Source organism: Micropterus dolomieu, linkage group LG12 (genome assembly GCF_021292245.1).
Source record: "Micropterus dolomieu isolate WLL.071019.BEF.003 ecotype Adirondacks linkage group LG12, ASM2129224v1, whole genome shotgun sequence".
In the NCBI taxonomy this organism is placed as follows: Eukaryota; Metazoa; Chordata; class Actinopteri; order Centrarchiformes; family Centrarchidae; genus Micropterus; species Micropterus dolomieu.
Window position 1 is genome coordinate 5,056,115 of NC_060161.1, and position 20,334 is coordinate 5,076,448.

The following is a 20,334-nucleotide window of genomic DNA, read 5'->3' on the forward strand; positions in this document are numbered from 1 at the left end:
ACTTTACGTCACGTACATGTAGCGAAACTCATTCTCTGCATTTAACCCTTCCTCCAACGGAGCAGGGACCAGATCCAGATCTGAGCCAGAGTCACTGGTCAACGGCACTGACCGAAGTTTTTGATGGTGGGGGAAACCGGAGCAAACTGCACACAGAAAGGCCGGGACGACCGGGGGTTTGAACCCGGCCTCACAGCAAGAGGCCAGACCCGCTGGACCACCGTGCCAGTGAAGAAGGTGGGTAATGAAATGCAACAAACGTCCCTTCCTGGACTGGAACGCACCCGAGTGCCACCAGGACGCCTCCTGTTCTACGTCTTTACAAAGAGACATAAGAGCATTTTCACATTCGCTCTCCCATTAAAACAGAAGAAAAAAGACACAGAGATTAAATTTGCCCTTTAAAACAACAACATGTGAGTCAGTGTTAGTAATACCACTGGGGGGGGGGGTCCCTGTTTAACCTCTGCTGGTACCGGCCTGAGGAACCACGTTCTGATCCCTCAGCGGGTCATGTGACCTGCAGCCTCTCTTCCTGTCAGAACCAGGTGCTGAACCGTAACACAGCTCCTCTCTCTTTGTCTATTTTTAATCCCTGCGATCTCACGCTCCAGGAAGTTAATCTGCCGTTGCCATGGTTATCGCAGCCGCGGACTGGCCGGGCGCCAGGTCTGATCGGCTGCCCGGCAGGAAGGACCAGGTACGACAACAACAGAGACTGGACGGATGAGACGGAGGAGCAGAGGAAAGTCCGGGGACGTGTTATTACTGTGAGGGCAGACAGCTGTTTCTAGCCGACGTGGCCGTTTAACAATGTTTTAATGTGCAGTTGACACAAACTCTGTACGTCCTCCATGTCTCTCTGCTGTCTGGATAAACTCATGTGCAGTTTGTACGCCGGGTCGGCCGGCGTCCGGTTCAACCCTCCACTAACTGGAACGAGATAAAATAACTCAGGCGGGGTGTGACGGTAAAATAACAACATCCACCCCTTTACAGACGCTGCTTTTCCCACGGCTGAGTGCGTGAAGTCCGTCTCAAAGATCTACGATCTGACCGACAGTCTGCTGATCGGACATGACAGACGTTGGATTTCATGACAGAAACGTGTATCAGTGAACTACTAGAAAGGAACAATCTAAATTTCATGGAGGAGATCAGCCCTTCAGCTCCGGGCTCAGCGAGTCCTGCTTTTCTCACAGCGCAGGTCAGGAACTTGATGGCATCCTGACCTCTCAGCGCCCGTTTCCTGCAAAACGTCCTCATCTAGAAGACGCAGCAGACGCGTGTGATACCAGCGTCTCACATTTACCTACAACAATACCAACAGCAAAGAGCCGTGAAGACCGGGATCCAGATCTTCTTTACCAAAGCGGGGAACCTGTTCCGCAGAACGTGCAAATCGTCCCCTGACAAACGCTTTGAGAGAGGACGTCAGAGGAGACGCCGAGACACAGGCGGCTGCAGCCCCTCAGCCCGAATGAGTCAACTACAGTTTGCACTTATTCCACTATTTCATTGCATTTTTTTTTTTTTTAGAAGCGCTGCAGCAAAATCACAGAGAAGGCCTTGAAATCCTGGAGGGACTGAGAAATTCTAACAGCTGATCCTGTTTTGCTTTATTGTTTTGTTTTCTACCAGAACAACTTCCTGTGCAGGCGTATAGATGTTTGCTTACTGCAGTGTTTAACAGCACGTGTTGCTAATCTCCAAAAGCAATCTGTGTAATCTGGATTAATCTGGTCTGTTAGGTTTGTGCGCCTATCTGTTGATAAGAATAACCATATTTACCTCACATCGGTCGAAGCTCACCAGAAACAACAAACTAAAGAGATTAACGGTGAAGTCAGGCCTCACTGTGCTCACTCAGGGTTTGTGGGTAAACACTATGTGTTGTTTTCAGCTCTCCGGACGGGCCGACGCTCATAAAGTTCTCTCCGACCGTAAACGTGCTGACGGCCGCGGAAACGACAGCTGAAATATGTGAGGAACGTTTCTCAGTGCAACAGAAAACGATTCTTCTCTCGTCACCAACTCTCCTTTTAACTGAATGAAACGCGGTTGTTTCTCTCTACCTCTGATCAGAAACTCACTCTGCTAAAAAGGTGAAAAAGCGAATGAGCTTCTGTTTGTTCTCCTCAGAGAGAACCAGCTCTTTACCCTCCTACACCCCGTGAGTGCTTTTTTAATGTTCGTAGGGTCCAATGCATTATGTCAGTGAGATGTCCCCACGAAGACAGTAAGACAAACATGTGTCCAGATGTAATTAAACTCGTGTGCCGTCTCACGGCGTGGGCGTACGGTGCAGTCCAATCCTCACACAGTGACTTCAATGCTTGTGAGAACCCTCCTTGTTTTAACCCGTCACGCAACAATTTCAAGAATGTGTTCTCTTTCCAAAATGTTTAGACTCAAATCTTAACCTCTGAAGGCTGCGAGGAGACAAAATGTCCACTCTTAAACGCACCTTGAGGATCAAACAAAGCGTCCTCGCCTTCACTCCTGAGGTCTCAGACTGGCCCTCACAAACACAGACAGACACACAGACCCTAGTGAACTGGAACCTCTCTGCTGCCATCGTGTGGCTGATCTGTGTTACTGCAGCAGGTGTCGTCCTGATCCAGGGGGCATTTCACTCGCTATATACTGACATATTAAATGGTTTTCACGGCAACTAATCAGACACACTGAGGGAGGATGGAGGCAGACAGCGTACAGAGTACAGCCATCGTCCTGATTCCAGCGAACACACCAGCAGCAGAAACAACACACCCGCAAAGACGAGTTCAAACTGCAGTCACGTGGATATTTATCCCTCAAATCACATGTCATACTTTTACCACCGCCTGCTGGCAGGACCACATTATGAAGGCCGTGGGACATGTTCTGCTGAGAACCCAGACAAACCAAAAGGTGTTCCTCTGATTTGATCAAATGTAAAAGCTGTTTATTATTATTATTATTATTATTACTACATTTACTCATTTAGCTGACGCTTTTATCCAAAGCGACTTACAATTGCTGTGCATGTCAGAGGTCGCACGCCTCTGGAAGAACGAGGGGTTAAGTGTCTTGCTCAGGGACACACTGGTGGACGGGTCACAGTGGGGGATTGAACCCGGGTCTCTCACACCAAAGGCATCCATTGCGCCATCGCCACCCACCATCATTATTAATATTATTATTGTATGTTACCACTCAGGATTATTTCCATTTTACTCGTTCTTGAGACAAACACAACAGCGCCACACGGCCACTGATGTCTGAATGATACCTCAGAGCCTTTACCGTCTCTTTACCAGAGCCTCGGTGATCCGCCTCAGAGCCCGAGGGTCCGGTCTCTGATTTTCAAACGTGACTAAATCGATGGCACGACTTCCCCTACATCCAAGGTAGCACGGAATGCAACACAGCCTTAAAGGGAGATCCAGAGAGGAGCAACAGGAACCAGAACAAACACTTCCTGTCCTGACTCACCTGGGGCTGCTGTGGAGCGAGGGGGCCGAGCTCGCCTTGCGGAAGCCGTCTTTGAGGACGGAGCGACGGCACGACTCTTTCTCCGACTTGGATCGAACTGGAGGGCCGAAGTCGTCTTTGGAGCTGTCTCGGAGCCCCGCCCCCGAGGCACTGAGGGTGATTTCGGAGCGTGACGTCTCTGAGGGGGCAGACGGGTCCGGGTGGGCCAGCGGGGCGAAACTCAGCTCGATGATCTGCTTGGCGCTCTCGCAGATCTGACTCTGAACACACAAACACATCAGTCACACGGGACGTAGCGACACGATTCCTCTGGTTACTTTCACCTTCGCTCCCCTACCTGGATCTCTGGGGTGAGGGTGGGCAGGTCGAAGGTGAACACGGACGTGGACCCGGAGGTCAGAAGGTCGACGCTGTCCAGGCTGCTGTACGAGGTGCCTTTGGCCCGGTGAGACTCCATGATGCTTTCAAAATGGCGGCTGAAGGAGTCAAGGTTGCTTTCGGAGGGTCGGCGGGGGCTGCCGAGGGAGATCGGAGACTTGAGGCCGCCGTGTGAGTTAGACGACGCCTCGACCGGCCTGAAAGGTAAACAAACACCAGACTTTAAAGGCTCCGGTGCAGATCACATTGTGTCCTTCATCGAGTACTGGATGAAATCTGCTCGACAGGAAGTGCTACAAACTGCCTGCGTGCTTATATCATGACTTTTGTTTTGGGACTTTCAGGGGGCTCAAATCCGGAGGGAGCAGGTTTACTGACATTAAGTTTATTCTGAACAACACAATTAAACTGGGTGGTTTTTATCAGAGCCATAAAATCAGTCATTAAAGCAGTGAAGTTAAAGCTGCTGTCCAAAGTATCTGAGACCACACTGATGATAAACGGGCGATAAACACGTTTTTAATACGCTGTTAAACACAAAAATGTCCCCACCTGACTGTTAGCTGTGTGAAGCAGGCAGTGTTTTCTTTACCCTTCAAGAAAGTATGTAACATTTGAATCCTGTGAGGGGGTCACAGTGAGAAAGGACGGGCTAAAGGTGAAAACAGCCCATTCGCCCTCTTTGTTTTATGGATGCTGCTGTGGCTGAATAAATAGGAGTAGATTGTAACTACAGAAGTTAGATTAAATTAAGTCGCCATATCATCCAAACCTTTATTACTTTAACAGCCAAGCCTCCGCAGGACACAGGGATGAGATATGAGTGTAATCAAAACTTGGTTTTGGATGATACAGTGTATCAAAATCAACCCATAATCCTCTGAGTTCAAAGGTTTTATGTTTGAAGTTTGAATGTTGTGGTTTTAACTTTTAATAATGTTTCCTCAAAGTTTTGTTTGCGTCTGCGGTTCATAAATTAAATTAAGGATTTTTTAAGTTTACTGTTGGCATGTCACATTATTTTGTTAGTAGTTAGTTAGTATTTTGGACACTGGGTGGCAGTCATTAGATGCACAGGGTTGTACATGTAGGGGCACAGGTAGCGGGAGTGCACACAGTTTTCACCAGAGCAGAATGTACCAACACGCTACAACTCGCAACAGTAGAATTGGAAACAAACCGGTATGTTTTACTGCAATAAACAACACACTCAACCGCAAATAATGTCTGTGTTTAATGGCAAAGGTAAAGGACGTTGGAAAAGTAGAACAATTTGCCGTTACAGGCAGCGCAAAGCTCAAGACGCAAAATCTTACCGCTGCTTAAACTACTGTATCTGCAATAATGTGTTACCGCACAATAATGACAAATGATATGTGGTTAGATGATGACCATATTTCACACCACTCAGGTACATGTTGATGGGTGACACCTAAAATCAGGTTTGAACAGATTGAGCAGACGTAAACACCCATAAATCTGCTTAGAAATCAGAGAAAAGAGACGCTTCAGGACCTCCTGAGAATATTCATGTTTTTAAGTGTTCTTCAGTATCACAGTGATCTAGTGATAGCTGTCAACAGGAGCTGCTAACAGCTAATTCAGCTACTTTAATGGGGACAGTTTGACTCTCAAGCTTAATTCACTAAATGCATGGAAACATTACATCCTGTTAACACCTCCCAAAGCATTATGGGAACTGTAATTCGAAGCTTAGAGCACCATAGACCTCCTTTAATGTAACTGGTGGATTCAGATAAAGCTCTTGAATTGTGTGTGACCTCTCACCCTTGCAGCAGCAGACCGAACACATCAGCATCCTCCTTGGTGGCTTTCTGTCTCTGTCTGTCTCCCAGCATCCGGACACTGGCCCAGCTCACCACTCCTTCCTCCTCTTCCTCCTCCTCCCCGTCCTCCTCCTCTTCCTCATTCCTCCTCCCACCCGTCTGGGGTTTCGGGGAGGCATCGACGGGGCTGAAGCTGGAGTTTCCCAAGACGCTGTGGTTACTCCCAAAGGCTGCGTCTGCCTCCTCAGCTGCCTCGGCCTCCGCCCGCATCACCTGCACAACAATAACCAATAGTTATCCTACATGAACACCAAGACCGTCCAATGAGACGAACCAGAGGAAACCAGATCACCTCGTCCAGGTCGGTCTCCCTGTAGCACCGCAGCGGCACGGCGTCTAAATCTGTCTCAGAGTATTTGATGGTTTGGCGGATGATGCCCGTCTTCGGGGTAAAGCCTCGGGGGTCGGGGGTCACCAGTTCCACCTCCACCTGCCGCACCTCGTGATACGACAAGTTTTGACCCTTGCTGTCCAGCCCCCTCCCCTGATTGGCTGGTTTCAGATGGAGGGAGGAGGGAGGGGTGGGGCTGGGCGAGGCACTGGTCGGAGGCGCCTTGGGTGGAGCTTCTGCAGGAGAAAATAAGTCTGAAGTCCTAAAGACCTAAAGAACAGGTGTAACAGGTGTAAGGTTCTATACTAGAACATGCAATATATGAAGGAACATCCAGCCAAGCAAAGCAAAGATACATTTGTTTGCAGATGATACAGTTCTATACTTAAACAGTCGCTTGTTGTCTAAGTCAAGCATTACGGACCTCCAGACTGCTGTTCACACACCTCAGTTATCTTTTTACCAATTAAAAATAACCTTAATGTGCAAAAAATGTAATTTAAGACCATATCCAGACATCATGCCAAGTCTGCACTAAAGCCAATAAAATGAGCAAATATTAGCAGTGGTTTCTATGCCAGCAGATAAGTAAAAGTAAATGTCAATGGACAAATGTCCATGTATGTTTGAGGTAGAGCTGGGCGATTTCAGGTTTAAAGCCTAATTTTTGCTCCTGAGTCAAAGTAGAAGGAACCAGATAATTAATTGTGGTTTGAAACTTTTCTTTATGGTCAGAACAAACACTTGATGCCAACCAGTGGATCACTTCACAAATCTGAGGCAGAGCTTTCAAAACAATAATGATAAAATCTTTTTTCAACAAATATACAGGAATTAAATTAAGTAAAATCCTTTTTCAGTCCCTTTTCCTCCACAAAATAAACATCTTAATAGAAACATTAAGTGTTAATTTGTTCATAAGCATTTGCTATTATCATTATATTGCCCAGCCCTAGTTTGAAGTCAAAGTTTATCCACCACAGCACTCAGTTCTCACTCTGTAAAATGTTCACACTCAGTACATATTGTTCAAAATCGAAGGGATTCTTATCAAAAATGCTTGCTTATGTTGCACTTTTAAGCAGCTGTAAAGCTGAAACCATTAGTCAGGTAATTGATTAGCTGAATTACAGAAACTGCAACTATTTATTGGAGGCAACTATTGGAGGTAAAGGAAATAATAGAATATAATATTTTTACACTTCATTTAATTATATTAATGATGTATGATAACATTTTACAATCAGAGCTCCAGAATAATCGGTTGATTTATTGGATTCAGATTGTACAAATCATCAAATATCACTATTGGCCTTAAACAAAATCTGCAGTGAACCGGCTATGGTAGATTACATTACTCAGATAACACTAGACTGACCTTTATTCTTGTTTTAAGATAAGCTTTGCTTCTGAAACAAGAATCCGTTCAGTCTGTATTTTTATCTGTTCTACATTATCGTGACAAGCTGCATCAGGCTAACCTGTTTTGGAGCAAATAAGACATAATTTACAATAAAACAACATCTGTAACATGCTGAGAACCAGTTTCAATTGAACTTAACTCCTGTTATCTGCTAATCTGAGCATTCATGAGCAGTTTGTGAGATTTTAATTTGAGCAATTTCAAACTGTTAAGTAAGATTAAAGAAATGAGAAAAAAAAAAAAAGGTAATTGCAGAAAATAAGGTTTGTGATTCAGGAGCCTAAAAACAATTTACATTTGTTCTACACTATAAATGACACCTGTTAGATCTCACTGTGAATTTAGTTTGGACTGCTTTACAGTAAGATTTCCACAAAGACATTCTGGTTCACAAGTGTTGGAAAACACGGCTAAGTATAGAACAGGAAGTGAGTAGTGGTGTGTAGTAATACTTGTGAGTAGGGTTGCACGCTGTAAGAGCTGTTCTAGCTGATGTTAAGCTTCAGTTAATTGGATTAGAAGCAGACTGGAAGCTCCTGAAGCTGCTTGTTTACTCCACTGAGTGGAGAAAACAGAATGGCCCCTCCACCTGCTGGAAGGTGGAACTAAAAAAGACAAAACTACAGCTGATAGTAACACTGAATACCGGTAATACATCTTTTCATACTGCAACAACTAATACTACAAGAACAGCTGATACTACTCCTGGATTCCCAGTGTGAAGGTGTGAAACTGGGATTAAAACACTGATTTCAGTAAATGATGTATATGTTTACAATAGTCTAAACCAGTGAGTCAAAACCTGAACACTGTCAGTGAAAACTAGTTTGTGCTTAGCTGGATTTGGAATCGCTAGTTTAAAGTAACAGTTAAAACGCCAGCTTCTTACACTCCAGGTAAAAATAGACCAAGCCTCAGCATCAACAGTTCCAGGATCACTGATGTGTAAGACAAGTTATTGAAACAATAACCCTCTCTATAAATAGTGGGGTTAAATTATTACATGATGGAGGTGTTGATCGGGCTGCATTTACCTTGACTGCAGCGACTCTCCTGCGTCTGCCCCCCGAACAGGAACTCCCACTTGGCTTGGGCGATCTTCAGCGATCGTGTGGACGGAGTCGTCGCTGAGCCGCCGTCAGACTGCAAGAGGAAAGACAGCAGCGTAATGAAATAATGTGTTTCCACAGTATTTCTCACAGAGGTGATGTGAAATAATTTCTTTAAAAATCCATGTCAGGGCATCAAAAGAGAATCCCTTAACTTCAGATTTTTCTATTCCATGAAAACACATTCTTTACAGTACTTTGAGCACAGTGTGGTTACACAGAAGTCAGTTAGTACATGTACATAATCTGTCCAGTACACTCAATGTTGAAAAAACTGGGGAGGAGTTTTGATGCACAATGCACCTTCAATTTTAAAGCTGGGGTAGACAGTTTATTTCAGAACCACATTTTGTTATTTCTTTAAATTCTCTTTACATTAGGGCTGCACAAAATATCGCCGGAGCATCGTCATTGCAATGTGCTCTTGTGCAATAGTCACATTGCAGTGCAATATCAAGCAAGTCAAATTTACTCAACTTTTTTGCAGCTTGATAGAAAAGGAAAACTTTAAGAGAAGTTTGTCTGATGTAACATCATTTACTTCCGATTTAAGAGTTCTTGGATACACAGTTGTAACTAGTGAGTGATGAGGAGGCTCTGCATGCACAGTGAACTAGCAATCCCAATATTATTCTCGATCAGTTGATCAATTCTTTTAGGATGCTCAGTTGTTTCAAATAGAGCAACCGAAGTAATCTGGTGAAACTTCCTGTATTTTTTCATATCGCAATATATATTGCAAGAAAGAAAAATGTTGCAATGCAAGTTTTTTTTCCCCAATATTGTGCAGCCCTACTTTACATCCAGGCAGCAATTAATAAATTAAATGCTCTGACTAATGAAAAATGAAAGATATCCGGTCTCTGCAGCTGTCGCAGGACTGTAAGAAGTACAGCTAATCATTTCATTTGGCCCGACTTAAATGACTGGTCCTACCTGTGCACTCACTGCACATGAATGTGTTTTGGGGGAGTTGCTTTGGAGGGAGGCCTGAAGGGAGAGGGTGAGATGTTTTTGGTTGTTGCTAGTTTCTCCAATGTCACCTAGCCCATCTTTAAGTAGAATTAAATTTCATGTAATTTAACGTTTTCCAGCTCCACAGTAGGTTCGCTGGGTGACAAGAGTGCCTGGACCAGTGCCTTAACAGCGTACAAGAAAAATGCTGCAGCTCCTCTTTTCACCCTGTGTGTTGAACGCTCCATTTTACTTACGGAGTGAGGAATCTCACTTCTATAAGATCTTTGTTGGGAGCTGCACACGCGCAGTACCTAGGTAAGGACTACTAGCCAATCAGAAGCAGAGAAGGGCGGGTCCTGACCAGCAAGGTAGTGTGATCCAAAAAAAACCCACAGCTTCAGTTCAGCTGTACTTTTACAGAGCAGTAAGATATTAATCTGTAACAAATTTATCTTTCATAACATTTTAACTGAGCTCACAGTAACTTTATGTCCACTGACTGCCTGGAGGGGATCCAGCGCCATCTCCCACACTAGCTGCTAGGCGAACATAATGCATCGTGTTACATAGTGCCACAGATAGTTTACAGAAGTAAAGACTGGACCACAATCGATTTTTTTACAGTCAGTTCAGGAGCAGTGTTTTCACTTTTCAAACCTATTACATGCACTATATATATCTCACAATAAAGGAAAGGGGAAAAGCCAAAAAGCATAATATGACCTCTTTAAAACTGATTTCTCTTACATCATTTAAGTCATTTGCCATGGCACGTAGATAGTTTCAGAAAGACTTGACAGAAACCCTCCAGAAGAAATTACACTGAGGAACAGAAAGTAACTCACTGGAGGAGAACACACTTCTGTCACATATTTATTGTTATTGAGGTAAATGTCATGACATCGATCAGCTATGCAGACAGACAACCTCACCCTGCTCACACACACAAACAGCGAGGGGCCACACAGATCCGAAACATACCCGATTACCTCCTCACACACACAGATCCATCCAACCAAACCCTCATCCCCGTCCCACCCAGCCGACCTGTATCCCTGAGCCGCTGTCTGCTGTGTCGTGGCTGGACTGGCTTGAGGTTTCGGGGGACAGACTCTCGTTTCTGTCCAGCTGGGAACTGTCTACCATGCTGCCAGTTACACCACTGGAGCTCTGAGAGGATGTCCCAGTAGCCCCACTGTGATCCTGAACCTCCTCTCTCTGATCCTTGGACAGGCCAGTACCTGGCCTCTGGTACCCCTGCACTGACGTCTTCGTTCCTTTGTCTCCTCCGACTTTCCTTTGATACTCCTGTTTGCTTGGAGTGTAAACTCCAGAGGTTGACTGTCTGATGTTTTCTTCACAGAGTACATCCCCATCCGGGACAGGTCCAGTCTCCTTCCACTCCTGGTGCCTGGCGGTCCAGCTCACAGGAAATGCTTCTGTGTTTTGGCTGGAGAAAAGTCTCCTTGAGAGCTCTGGGCTGTCCCTAGGTGATCTATCGAAGAGGTGATCATACTGCCTTAGCTCCATGCTAGGCGTATTGTGGTCTCCAGTGTACTGTGGCGGCTGATAGCGGTGCAGGGCAGACATTTCCTTAATGGGTGATGAACCCTGTTGCTGCTTTGGGGCCAATACAGGTGATTGAGAGATGGCTGCATGATGCAACCTAGCATGCGGTGCTGGAGATGCTGGTGAAGTCAGGCCTTTCTGGGATAAGAGAGGGGAGACACGTCCTGGTCGGGTTTGAGGTATTGCTTTATCTGTTTTCCATCTGCGGTTCTGGTTATCGGCCTGTAGAGGATCAGGGGAGCTTCGCACATGAAGGGTGGCATGAGGTTGGGATTCTCTTAGGGATGCCCCTTCTATCTTAGGACTCTCTGACCTCAGTGACTCTGCTTGGGAAAGTGTTGGAGATGAAGTCCTTCTGTCTGCAAAAACGGTGGACAGTTTGGCAGCCTCCACAGCTAACTTACCAGCTACTTCAGCATTTAAGGAAGGAGAGACGCTCCTCCTGCCATTGGTAGGACTGACTGCGTCACTGGCTCTGCTGCTGCAGCGTGATGATTTGTGGTGAGTCTTAATAGATAGGTTGGAGTTATCATTAGGGCTGCAGTGCATACTGTCTGTAGCATTATGACTGGTGTTGATGACGTTAGCACTATAGTTACTACTATGAACACTGTGTTGGTTGTGTTTTGTGTTCCCACTAGCTTGGTAGCCAGTCCTGGAATGGTTGCTACTGGGGAATATGCTAGTTGGGACTTCATGCTGGATATCTGTGGGTCTCCCTGCAGGTAAAGGTGGGTGAAATTTGCTGGACAACCTAGGGCTCTCCTCCCCTACCAATGGCCTCTGCTGGCTCTGGGGAAGGCCATAAGAGCGAAGAGCTGAGGTTGGAGCAACTGAGTGGGAGTACCCAGTGTGGGCACATAGGTGGTCAGAGGCAGGACTTCTGGGTAGTCCATTCACTGAACTACGGCAGACTCCCCTGTCCAGTTCCAGGAGCTGGGCCTTGGATGGCAGGGTGTGGGTGCTGCGGGGCAGCACAGGTGACCCTGCCCATGACCGGCAGCGAGAGGACTGGTAGTGCCGTGGCAAGCTCGGGCTGCAATTCTCTGGGCTGTGACCAGCAAATCTGCGCCTGAGTTCTGGGGATCCAAACTCCTGCAAGGCCCTGTAGGTGGCATCTCTGGCAACTGCATCCAGGCAAGCCCTCTGCGTATAAGGCGAGCCCCGTGGGGACTCATTCTGAGATGGGTAGGGGTGACTAGGGTAAGGATCGCCCTGGTATGGCTGACTATTATACCACACAGGGTCGCTCAACCTCTTCTGGAGATGGGCAGGGAGCATCTGCCCTACAAGTCTGTTAAGAGGATTGTCCAAATCACTTTTCCCCCCCATGCTCTGAACGTTAGCTTTCTCTATGTACCCAAAGGTCACCACAGATGTCTTCCCATTCTCACCCTCAACCTCTGGGACCTCACAGGACCTGCGGTTGCTGATGGGTGTGGAGGGTACGGTCAGCCTCCCAGAGGATGTAGAAGATGGGGATACAGGCACTCGTCCCCGGTAAGAATCTATGTCAGAACAGGTGCGTCCCAGTGAGCCATGTTGGCCTGTACTGGTCGTTCCAGGTGCAAGGATCTGGAGTAGTCGACCAAAACTGTCATTCAACACGTCCTGCGGTTGGATCTGGGTGGAAGACACTGTAGCATCAGGGTTTTGGAGTTGGAAGGTGACTGAGTGCCTGGAGGAGGGGGGTAGGCTGTGGCTTCCAACCCTAGTTTGGTGCTCAGAGACTGGAGAAAGATCTGGACTGCGGTTCGGGGTGGAGCGGGTGGAGCTTCCCTGGGAGTGAGGGAGAACATCTGGGCAATGAAGCATCAGGTGACCAGTCCCATCATCTCTTGTTCCTGGCCCCTTCCCTTCCTCCTCAGCCACAGATCTCACCTCAACGTACAGGTGGAGGACTTTACCTGCCTGAGACATGTTGGCACCTTAGTCACGTAAATGCCCTGATCTTCCTTTTCCTGCGGACCTTCCCTATTTGTGCAAAGGGGACATTGACCTCCTGGTACCCAGTTAAGTCCCAAACTGTTTGATGAGGGTCAGAGGTGGAACTGGACCAGATCTGTCCTCCAATTTTCTCATTATGACTACAACCTGCAAAAGAAAGCAGAGATAGACATAGTTAATGAACTTTGTTCAAGATCTTCAGAGAAAAGACAACAAAAAGGCAAATGGCAACAGAATCAAGACGATTTATAAGGTAAGGTGGTGTTAGATAAAAGTATGCTGAAACTTTCTTATACACACATACATTTAAACACATACACACACACACACACAGGTTAGTGCTAGTGTGTTTTGATGCAGGGTTTGCATGTAAATTAAACAGTTTAAAAAGTAAGACTTCTAAAATATTAGATGTCATCCTTCTACTAAAATGATTCCAGATATCACTAGTAGTTTTTGATAATCAGATTCTGACTTGCCTCTTGCCACGTGCAAAGTGACAACAAATGTCATGTTTATGTTCTAAGATGTAACTAAAGGAAGTTTTCCACCCAGCTAGCCATAAACCTTGTGGCTAATTAACACTACAGTAGTCCTCTGTGAATCTCCTATGTGGGTCAGCTAGTGTCTTCAGACCAGCTGGTCCACTGCTGAAACCAAAGACCTCGTGTTTTATTCATAAGAGGAGGAAGTCAAACACTAATAACAGCAACATTTGTAGTGTTAAAGGAGGATAAACGTGGCAGAAACAGCTCATTAAATCACTGTTGGTTTAAAAAAAGTTAAAAGTTTAGTTTTAGAGAAGTTCCAATGATTTTTTTCACAGTACTGAAGCTCTGGAATGAAATCACTAATTAAATAACTAACTTAAATTCAGAAGATATCTCCAGTGCTAACCAACCAAAGATCTGGTAATGTTCAGTTGGTTATTTTTTTATACAATATTTTTATGTTGTTTACAGGATTGGATTATACCATATAAACAGGTGATTACTGGGAATAAAAATCAAGACCATATACAACAAGACAGTCAGTCTAAAGTGTTTCTAGCGTTCCCTTGAGGCTGCAGTGTTCCTTACAAATAACATGCTAACATTAAAGCCTAGATCCTTTACATCAGCCCCTAGAATCCAATCCTCAGAATAATTCTTGGGGTCCTTTAAGGTGTTGTAGCGGTCATTGGGAAGTTTTAGGGTAAGGTTCAGGGGTTCTGGTTAGGACGTTAAGAGATTTAAGAGTTCTTTAAAAGAGAAGGTTCTAGTGGTCAACACAGAGGTTCTAGGGATCCATCATGAATATTAAGTGGTCACTGAGGATGTTCTACGAGTCCTTTAAGAGGTTCTTGTGGTCACAGAGGAGGATTTAGTGGTCTTTTAGGAGTCTGTCGTGGTCATTTAAGAGGATCTAGGAGTCTTGTAGGATGTTCTAGGGGTACTTTAATAGGCTCTAGTGGTCACCGAGGAGGATCTACAAGTCCTTTAGAACACTCTAGAGTCTTTAAGACATTTAAGTGGTCATTGAGTATGTTCTATGGCTCCTTTTAGAGGCTTGTCTTCCTAAAGGAGAGACTTTGTAGCATCGTGTCAGACAGCACTCTCATCCTCCATCATCAAAACATCAAGTGACTGAATCTGTTTTTACAAAATGCCGTTCATCTCTCCAGTAGAGTTCTGAAGGAACAGACAATACCTGGCACTGACATTGTTGGTGGAACAACTTTCATTTGTCACCCGTTTGCTATGTCTCCTTCAAACTTCACTAGACTTTTGTTTATTTCCCGGCTGTGTTGCTGAAACACGTGATGAAAGAAATACAGTCATTGGAAAAGGAAGACAGGGTTTTTGGATTAAAGACTAGCAGACCTTGATCCATCAGCCAGATCAACCGGACCAGGCATGCTGGCCCAGCTTGGTGAAGTCTGGACAAAATGGGACTCATGTTGGCCAAGCAACGGAAATCAGAGCCCGCTGAGCCCAGATCTTTACAGAGACTTCCCCAATCAACATCCCGGATCAAGCACTCAGCAGGCAGTCCTTGATCCGAGCTGTCAGCATAAGACTCCGGCAAGATGAGAGGAGGTGGATTCTGTGTTTACCTCGATGATGTTTGGTGCTCAAACTCCGTGAAGGTGGGCTCTGTTTCCCCAAATGACTGTTTAATGTGAAGATGAAACTATATTATCATCATCATCTTGTTGCTGTTATTTATATTCACCCAGACGCAGATTAAAAAAAAGCACTGCAGAATGTTCTGGGTGTCTGTATATAGCCTGTTTTATTTATTTTACTTTACATGCTACCATATTGTAATACACATTTAATTATCTGTTAAGTTCTCTGTGTGCAGCATGAAGGGACTACAAACTTTTCTTTTCGTTATACAACCTTGTGTTGTTTAATGATAAATAAGTAACCTTATATCTGCAAATGAACTGAAGTTTTAAATGAACCACATTTTAAATTAATCTGCTGTTCTGCTTCTGAGCCTTTATGACCACTTGTGTCTTTTTGATAATTACATGCCCATTCATGTCTTTGGCCATCCTCCAACATGGCGATAGGAACATGCGGGTCAGCAGGCGCCAAGTGACGTGTGAGTTTGATTCGTCTATTAATAGAAGAAAGGCAGCCTGGAGTTCAGGTGAGAACAGCCATCACATGAAGAGTCTGATCTGTAAGTTACACCAACAAAAACATTTGACATCTTACAGCCAGCTCAGTGGGCTTTTTTGGTTACTGAAATTTGAGTTTTAAATGTTGTCCCTTTTTGGTTGTTGTTCTGTTAATCTATCTCTGCTCTAAGCTGTATGTTGTCTGTCCACAGTTTCCATCACTGTTTGTCTATTCCAGACTTTACGGTAAATCAGCAGATGTAGGAGAAATTAGTTTCTGTCCTGTTTGTTGATGGAGGTCAGCAGTTTAGATCATGAGGAGTCACATGAAAACACAAGAGGCTGCAGGAAATCCAACACACACCCGAGCTGAAGCCCCCCCCCCCCATAAAACAATTATAATAATAAGGTCAACACACCCATCAAACTGAGCCTGCTCAGAAAGTGATACAGAGGGAACCAGTTAAGACCACATGACGTCTGGTGTCAAACAAGGAGGCAATTTACTGTGATCACAGTGTCTTATTTTGTCAGTGTCTAAAAACCTACTGAGACTTCAACTATTAGCAGTATACAAACTTCAAGTATCCATATCCCACTAACTGCCTTCATCCAGAACCCCGAGGGACTCAAAGTAATATCCTTACATTGCTTGTTTAGTTGAAAATCATATATTTCAAAGAAAAACATAAAAAAAAACATTATTAAATTATTTAATGGTTGTCGATTAATTTACTTTCAAACCACCTAATCACTGCAGCTGTACTATTCATACATTCATTTTTCTAATTAGCTTCTTTATAGTCTGCTCTAGATTATTTTTGTTTTCCTGTAAAGCATAAACTGTTTCTCAGAGTGTTATATAAATAAAATAAAAGCATTTTTAATATTACATCACTGTCAGTGAATCACAGTGATGATTCACAGATGGTTAAATCTAACAGAGAACAGCTGTAAGTCTGCAGCAGTGAAAGTCTACTGGAGATAAAGACCATGCCAGCGAGGTGTGTGGTGCTGAAGTCTGGATAATAATACCCCCCCCTGTACATTCAAGGGCAGTTTGAAGGGCAGTGCAGACACCGTGATGAGGAGGCGTGTGTGTGTGATGCTCTTTAAATCTCAGCGGGGCTTCAGTCACATGAACAGCATCACGTAATGAGGATTATTTTTAAAAATTACACAACTTCATGTGATTGAATAATTTGTCAGTAACATTATTAAATTACACTCGACGTGTTATGAACTAATTATTTCCACTGTGATGTCACTGCAGGGTCTGTGGATGATTTAAATTTTTCACATGTAAAAAAAAAAAAACTTATTTATTTAATTTGTTCATTAAAGCATCTGTGCTGCTGACTGAAGGAAATCAAACTGTGGTGTCATTATTAGGGCCGTCAGCATTAACACGTTAAGCGCAATGAGATTAAAGACGGAGCATAACGCGCTATAAATGTGTTTAATCGCGTTAATCGTTTATTTTACACAGTCACTGCTGTTACCAAAGAATCTTTGCTACGAAGAATCTCTACAATCTTTGGCTGCTACTATTTTGACCCTTAGACGCACCCTTACTTCCTGCCTCCTGCTGGAGAGGAACAACACCACAGCTCTGAGCGGCGTGTTTTATTTTTTTAAAGACTCCCAGACGGATCCGTGGACAAGTTCAAGCTACCATCTGAGCACGCAGCTGGTTAAAGGCAGGCAAGTTAAAGGCAAGCTATTTTTCTGAAGACTTGGATTGTGTCGCCCCGTTTCACATCTTCTGATTTGAAATAATCAAATTTTTAGATTTTCTTTGCATTAATTTGATTCCTAATAAAGATACACTGATTAAAATCATCTATTTTAATCATGTGATAAAACATGCTATTAAGTTTTCACTTCAAAAGTATAACTAGAAAACTATTCTGTTTAATAGGATTTAGGATGAGAATCTGCAGTCCATTGAGATTAAAACTATTTTAATCATTTTGTTCCTGATTATTTCACTGTAACAGTTTGTTGTATAATCTGCACGCTGAGTGTTGAACAGAGAGGAGCTGCTGAGCTCTGCAATAAGCCCAGACAGTCGACCAACAGTCAGAAACACAACACCAGCAGCTGAGAGACAACCTCAGCTCTGTGTTCCAGTCCATTTACAACAACAACAACAACAACAACAACGACAACGACGACGGCAGTCTGACAGTGAAGAGGTGACACGAAGCCTCAGGGGTAAATAAAGAGGGCAACGACATGTGGCAAAGATCCCTCTGATATGAACCAGGGACACCAGGAGGTCTTCGTGTCCTGAGCTCTACCGGTCAGGATGACGGACTATCTGCTCATCTGTTTTCTGAGAAACTACCCGACTGACATTTCTGCAGACTGATGGGAATTACAGCTGTTTCAGTTAGTGCCACGTCTGCTGGTCACTGCCTGAGTCCCGCTCTTAGAAGCAGTAACACCGTCATAATGAAATAGTGTGGTTAATTAATAACTACACACACTGTATATTAAATTAGTATGATACAAAATGAGCCGTCTCATCCCATAGGATGTTTTTCAGGTGGGTTGGTGGACCCTTAAAAACGACTAGTGTTGCGGAGCAGGCGTCTGACGGATACGTGGTGTTGTCATAGAGCGGCGCACTACTGTTTTCCTGCTCTCCACCTTCTCCGTTACTCATTTTTACAGCTAAAGTTACTTCCCCCTGACGGAGCTTTTTGCTACATTCACATACTGGGCGACGAGACCATGAACAGGCACTATGAAACCTAAAGTTTTGCCAGATTCTGTGTTTTACTGTGGGACACAGCAGCGAGGCAGACTGGTCCGATGCACACTGGAGATTTTGCTTTGTTTACATACATTTAGTTAGTATACTTGGCAGTTTCTGATCCAACCACAGAGTCCAAACCTCTTCCTCACAAACATTTGATGCAAACCTCCTGTCACAGGAAGTCAGAGCTTGAACGAGCCAATGAATAAGCGCCTAACGTTCTTCAGACTCGTCACTGGTTCATTTTGAAAAGGTAAAGCTGAGCGAGCCTCAGAGATACCCGAGTGATTATTACAACCCAGTGTGGAGGTTTGGTTTCCTGCAGAGTCCCACCAGTCCGCATGCTGGACTGGTCCCTCAGTGTTCAATTCAGCTGCTCAGACATCCGTCCTCGCCCCTGTCACGGCAACATCGCCTTTAATCTGATGACCTTGGAAAGGGAGCAGGATGTGATCTTGTAAGCCTCGTTAGGGTCTCTCTCTAAAAGTAATTTAGTTTAACTGAAATTTTAATGATGAAGTCGCAGTGAACGTCTGAACGACCTGCTGCTCAACGACCTGCTGCTGCTGAACGCCCTGTTGCTGAACGCCCTGCTGCTGAACGTCCTGCTGCTGAACGCCCTGCTGCTGAACGCCCAGCTGCTGAACGCGCTGCTGCTGAACGTCCTGCTGTTCAGCAGAAGCACGACCTGCTGCTGAACGCGCTGCTGCTGAACGTCCTGCTGCTGAACGTCCTGCTGCTGAACGTCCTGCTGCTGAACGTCCTGCTGTTCAGCAGAAGCACATCCTGCTGCTGAACGTCCTGCTGCCGAACGTCCTGCTGTTCAGCAGAAGCACGACCTGCTGCTGAACGTCCTGCTGCTGAACGTCCTGCTGTTCAGCAGAAGCACGACCTGCTGCTGAACGTCCTGCTGTTCAGCAGAAGCACGACCTGCTGCTGAACGTCCTGCTGTTCAACAGAAGCACGACCTGCTGCTGAACGCGCTGCTGCTGAACGCGCTGCTGCTGAACGCGCTGCTGCTGAACGTCCTGCTGCTGAACGTCCTGCTGTTCAGCAGAAGCACGACCTGCTGCTGAACGTCCTGCTGCCGAACGTCCTGCTGTTCAGCAGAAGCACGACCTGCTGCTGAACGTCCTGCTGCCGAACGTCCTGCTGTTCAGCAGAAGCACGACCTGCTGCTGAACGTCCTGCTGCTGAACGTCCTGCTGCTGAACGTCCTGCTGCTGAACGTCCTGCTGCTGAACGTCCTGCTGCTGAACGTCTTGCTGCTGAACATCCTGCTGCTGAACGCGCTGCTGCTGAACGTCCTGCTGTTCAACAGAAGCACGACCTGCTGCTGAACGCGCTGCTGCTGAACGCGCTGCTGCTGAACGCGCTGCTGCTGAACGCGCTGCTGCTTCTTTGTCTGACCAGCTGCCCTGCTGCTGAACGTGCAGCAGGTCGTTCAGCAGCAGGGCAGCTGAACGTCCTGCTGTTCAGCAGAAGCACAACCTGCTGCTGAACGTCCTGCTGCTGAACGTCCTGCTGTTCAGCAGAAGCACGACCTGCTGCTGAACGTCCTGCTGTTCAGCAGAAGCACGACCTGCTGCTGAACGTCCTGCTGTTCAGCAGAAGCACGACCTGCTGCTGAACGTCCTGCTGCTGAACGCGCTGCTGTTCAGCAGAAGCACGACCTGCTGCTGAACGTCCTGCTGCTGAACGCGCTGCTGCTGAACGTCCTGCTGCTGAACGTCCTGCTGCTGAACGTCCTGCTGTTCAGCAGAAGCACGACCTGCTGCTGAACGTCCTGCTGCTGAACGCGCTGCTGTTCAGCAGAAGCACGACCTGCTGCTGAACGTCCTGCTGCTGAACGCGCTGCTGCTGAACGTCCTGCTGCTGAACGTCCTGCTGCTGAACGGCCTGCTGTTCAGCAGAAGCACGA

At 45.6% G+C, this 20,334-nt stretch overlaps 1 protein-coding gene across 1 annotated transcript in view; it reads right to left on the reverse strand.

Moving 5' to 3' along the window:
* The window catches only part of psda (pleckstrin and Sec7 domain containing a), a 74,228-nt gene that overhangs the window by 50,711 nt on the left and 3,183 nt on the right, over positions 1–20,334 (reverse strand). Inside the window, exons 2-7 of the mRNA XM_046065244.1 lie at positions 10,570–13,185; positions 8,491–8,599; positions 5,995–6,269; positions 5,644–5,915; positions 3,815–4,052; positions 3,478–3,737 (exon numbers count right to left, since the gene is read on the reverse strand). Of these exons, the coding sequence (XP_045921200.1) occupies positions 3,478–3,737; positions 3,815–4,052; positions 5,644–5,915; positions 5,995–6,269; positions 8,491–8,599; positions 10,570–13,011 (3,596 nt within the window). The 5' untranslated portion in view covers positions 13,012–13,185. The remainder of the gene's footprint in view (positions 1–3,477; positions 3,738–3,814; positions 4,053–5,643; positions 5,916–5,994; positions 6,270–8,490; positions 8,600–10,569; positions 13,186–20,334) is intronic.